Below are 5,206 nucleotides of genomic sequence, written 5' to 3'. Positions count from 1 at the left end.
GATATGACGACTGGATTAGGAGGGAGTAGTTGAGTTATTCAGAACATATTCTAATCATTCTTGTTTTTATATTCCAATTGTTTAATCAAAAATCTAAAGAGACATATCTCTATTGTCCAATAAACGCCCTGTTCTCTCACCCACTATCCTCTCGGGGCAGTTACCGCCCCCACCTCACTCTCCTCATATAGAGTCATATTTGCCTTCCAATAGTGCTCCCTTTACAGAAAGAGAGAAGAAATTTTTGTGCTAAAACAGAGAGCCCTAAAAATACCTGCCAATTATCACCAACAGTAAGACTCCTTCTGTTCCTCCAACTCTACTCACAACCAAACTCCTCATAAACTATTCTCTTTTGATACTGATAATCACTGTCTAAAGATTTACTGGCCGTGTTAATTCGCTGTTTATAGACCCATTCGACACGTCTAATTAAAGATTAAGGGACCCAACCATCCCGCCACTTGTGGTCACAATACTATTACTAGTCATTTATATTTCATGCCACTATTTAAAGACAAAAATACATTCATTTGGAAGGAGGGTCTCGCCAAAGCAGCTTCCGTCAACTCTCTCTATTCATTCCCATTTCTTAATTGGTCATGCTAAGAGTTGTCAACCAAAAGCTGAAGAAGTTTTGTTTTAGTCTAAGATGGCCTATACGCCGCCGTTCAAAGACCAAGATGAAGATTACTGTCAAACAGCTAGGAAAATCTAATTCTCAGGTTGAATCAGATAAAGAAGCAGCTAATGCAAATGGGTCTGCACTGATCCATCCCACAAATGGGCATGAATTGGGTCGTTCTAAATCTGGACGTACAATACGTGTAGCTACATTCAATGCTGCCCTTTTCTCTATGGCACCGGCACTTCCCAAGAAGATTGACAGGTCAGCTAGCTTTGACTTTGAAAATGATGATTATTACTCCGATAATTTAAGAGCAAAATCAACAAATGATCGTCCTAAGAGTATCCTCAAACAATCTCCTCTGCATCCTAGTAAAGAAGCTGATACTCTATTAAAGAAGCAAGCTTTTGCTAAATCAAAGTTAAGGGTGTCGATAAATTTACCAGATAATGAAATATCTTTGAAGAAAAGTGGGCGATTAAGCTTTTTGGGATGTGATAGTGATAGTGAGAGGTTTTTGGGAAGTAATATATGCAGGGGAAAAGCTCCTATAAGGTCTACTGTAAGTATGCCACGTATAGATGGTCAGAGTTATACAAGTAGAAGAAGTGTTGTTGAAGTTTTGAGAGAGTTGAATGCTGATGTTTTGGCCTTACAAGATGTTAAAGCAGAGGAGGAGAAAGGTATGAAGCCGTTGTCGGATTTGGCTGCTGCTTTAGGGATGAATTATGTATTTGCAGAGAGCTGGGCGCCTGAGTATGGTAATGCTATTTTGTCAAAGTGGCCCATTAAGTCTTGGAAGATACAAAAGATTTTTGATGACTCCGATTTCAGGTTCTTAATCATTTCTCAATCCTTCATACGATCAACTTCTTAAGTCATATACTCTGATTGTTTTATTTATGGAATATAATACTATGTGCTAACGGGTTAGTTATCAGTTTACCAGGTTACCAATCAAGTGTGATATTTTTACACTATCAATGCGTATAGGTTAAACCGAAAGTGCTAACGCTGTTTTCCTTATTTCATAGGTTTGCACTTTTGTTTTTCCTAACTCAGCTCCCAGATTTTCAATCATACAAATACACTATATTATTATGAAACAAACAGTTATGTTTTTTCGTTTATTTTCCCTTTTCATTGAATAAATTGCTAATTCAATGCTGGAACTGCGGAAAGCACCATTGTCATTACTCATTAGGATCCCCCCTCCCCCCCAAAACAATTTTGTCATGGTTGTATTTTCCTGCACCTTATACTCCAGGAAATTTGTATTAGTTGCTACTTACTTCGTAGTTAATTCCCAAAGTACTTTATGTGTGATTCATGTTTTACCTTACTGCATTTTCTATGTCATGACAAACTTATGCCAGCCGTAAAAATAAATGAATTAATAAATTTCAGAAAGAATTTATCATTTACTTCAAAATTTCAGGAACTATAAAAGTTTTAGCCTGACTGATGAAGCGCATCCGTAGAATTTATCATTTAATACGTATGAAGTATAATCTTTATCAGAAGTGACCACTAAAACCCAGCTTTTTATCAGTTATAACTCAGTTATCTGGTGTTGAACCTCTGGTAAAGTCATATGTTTCTTAAGTACGCAATATGGATATCAAGTTACTAGCTCGTGTATTACAAGTGGTTGAGTGAATCTAAGAATGATATTTATACAGTAAAATGCAATTATGTTAATCAAAATGCACTTAAGCATAAAGCACTTGATTTATTTTAACAAAGATATATGTGAATGCAGAAATGTTCTGAAGGCCACAATTGATGTTCCTCGAGTTGGAGAATTCAATTTCTACTGCACTCACCTTGATCACTTGGATGAAAATTGGCGTATGAAGCAGATTAATGCAATAATCCAATCCTCTGATAAGCCACACATTTTAGCCGGGGGATTAAATTCTCTAGACGAAACAGATTACTCTCCTGAAAGATGGACAGATATAGTAAAGGTGCACTATAAATCACGTCTTAGTTAAGAAAAAAATCAATTTATATGGTGTTTGCTTCTTTCCTTATTCAATTTGAATAATCACTTTCCAGTATTATGAAGAAATGGGAAAACCAACACCAAAAGTTGAGATAATGAAGCATTTGAAGAGTAAAGAATATACTGATGCTAAGGATTTTGCTGGGGAATGCGAGTCTGTTGTCATGATTGCCAAAGGACAGAGTAAGCAACTCTTCATTCTCTTGTTAATGAAACAAAAGTAATACTCATAATTTAAGATGCTCCCTCTGTTTCAATTTATATGACAATCGTTTTTCTGTTGTTGGCTCAAATTTTGTGAAAATTTTACAGGTGTGCAGGGAACGTGCAAGTATGGAACACGAGTGGATTACATACTCTCATCATCGGATTCACCATATAACTTTGTTCCAGGCTCATACTCAGTTTTCTCCTCAAAAGGAACTTCTGATCACCACATAGTAAAAGTTGATATGGTAAAAGTAGATACTGGTTCTCAACAATATGTCAACAAGAAACGGCGGCAACCAAAACATAAAGTAGTCAGGATTACTCATTCAAATCCAAACAAGGGTGTGTGGAAAATAGACAAATGAAACATATAGGCAGATTGTTTATTTTGGTTGATTTACGCTTCCTTGTCAGTTCTTCTGATCACCTCATAGTGCGGTGCTATAGAAAGGAAAGAAGAAAAAGATATAGATGACTTAATTTATATGATAGATCTTGTGATTGAACCACATATCAATAACAGTTTGAGCTTGGATTTATAATAAGAGCTAAATGTGCTGTGTCCTCGGCCCAGCTTCACAAATTTGCTTTGTTTCTTTAGGCTAAGCACTGCAACAATCACATGATTTAAAGGAGGTCCAGGATTTGTACCTAGCTAGGACGGGTTTTCTTTCCTTTGTAAGACTGGAGTTGCCACCTTGGGTAGCTGGTGCATGAATGGCAATGTCATCTCTAAGTGTTGTGTGTTCTTCTCTGTATCTAAAGAGATTCAAGAAACCCAGACTTACCACTATATTGGAAATAACTATAGAGTAGGAATGAGGTCAAATAATGAAGTGCCAAAAAGCAAAAAGGGCAAAAAAAAAGTAGGAATTAGGATCACCCTCCCTCTCAAGTCTCAATGTAAATGCTCTCAGTTTATAAGTTTTCCTCTATTCTTTTATGAGTTCAACTATGCTCCCAGTTTGTAGGTTTTTCTCTGTTCTTTTATGAGTTTTGACAATGTAAGAGAATTTTTCACACTACAAGGTCATCTACAGATATCTATCATAATAAGACAATTTTAACCTACTACAAATTAAAGTTACGAGTAGTGTAAAAGTTAATTCAATCGTTTTATAATGAACAAAGTGAAGATGAAAGATCCATTGTGCATCGTAGTCGACTTAGACTACCCTTCCCTTCTACTAGTGGTGCCCTAGTCCTGTCTCAGGACATTTCGGAAATTGCCCCTTATATCTAAAATAAATAGACAATGCATAACCTTATTGTCCTGAAATGAATGACTATACTACGGCTATCACATGGACAACTCTTGTATTGATCGACCATGTAACCTTGCAAAATATGTTTCATCTCTCTCATCTCGACAAATCCAGTCCAATAAGGCACTCCTCTAATGCTGGAGTTGCTTTAAAGTAGATAGATGATAAAACAAGCCACTAAGGCATGTGCGAGTGTGACGACAAGTAGAGTATATCAAAATCTATTAGGAGTATTTTATTAAGAAAAACCTAAAAATTGCACGATAAGCTTCGATTCAATCGGTTTTCAAAGAATCACTAACACTCCTAGTGTGTGCTTAGGTATGATAAATATTGTTGATTGGAGTCAAATCTTGACTTTAAAAGTAACAAATGCACCATTTAATATATAGTACTTTTTTTCTAAAAATGTTCCAAATACGCGCGCGCATATATATATATATATAGAGAGAGATTATATCCTCTCCAATTGTGAAGGTAATTTAAAATATCATTTTAAAACAGATCTTCTTACCAATTTTGAAATACGAAATTGGGATGCCAAGCTGTTAAAATTTAACTTTATTCTATCGGCATTCATATGATAAAATCTAGAAAAATCTAGTGAAAAAGTAGAACTAAATTTCGAGCATTATATATAAGATGCATGTGTACGCTCAATAATATACTCAATTGTAAGCTTTTCTAAATGAACGTATGTGAAGTTGTGATTCTCTGCTTCTCTCTCTTGATTCTTTGATTTAACAATGTAAGTCAATTTCTCTAGCTTTTATTTATGTTCTGTAATCGTTCAGTTGATCGGTTTAGATTGTATAAACTCTTGAAAACATCAAAAGAGAGATGATGTTAAATATACATGTAAATGTGTCCTTTTATAAATACTCTATCTACTATTCCCAAGCTAAATTATCATCGGCAACCACCACCACCATCAACAACCATCTCTGCCACTAACATTCATCGCAGAGCCACAACCACCAACCACTTCCATAGCTAGTCACTACCGATCACTATTGCACAAACACCATCGCTAGTTGTCCACGACCACTACCAAGCACCTTCTCACAACTTTACAGTTGACTATCCCCCCTCCAA

At 35.8% G+C, this 5,206-nt stretch overlaps 1 protein-coding gene across 1 annotated transcript; it reads left to right on the top strand.

The window, feature by feature from the left end:
- The first annotated feature begins 210 nt into the window (after nt 1–210).
- LOC104209995 (uncharacterized) lies at nt 211–3,410 on the top strand. The gene is made up of 4 exons (XM_009758780.2): nt 211–1,462; nt 2,391–2,598; nt 2,690–2,819; nt 2,949–3,410. The coding sequence occupies exons 1-4, from the start codon at nt 603–605 to the stop codon at nt 3,209–3,211; spliced, it is 1,461 nt and encodes a 486-aa protein (XP_009757082.1). The 5' UTR covers nt 211–602; the 3' UTR covers nt 3,212–3,410.
- The last annotated feature ends 1,796 nt before the right edge of the window (nt 3,411–5,206 follow it).

The sequence above is a fragment of the Nicotiana sylvestris genome, chromosome 9, assembly GCF_000393655.2.
Source record: "Nicotiana sylvestris chromosome 9, ASM39365v2, whole genome shotgun sequence".
NCBI classification, from domain to species: Eukaryota; Viridiplantae; Streptophyta; class Magnoliopsida; order Solanales; family Solanaceae; genus Nicotiana; species Nicotiana sylvestris.
This window is presented reverse-complemented; position numbering and strand designations above follow the sequence as displayed.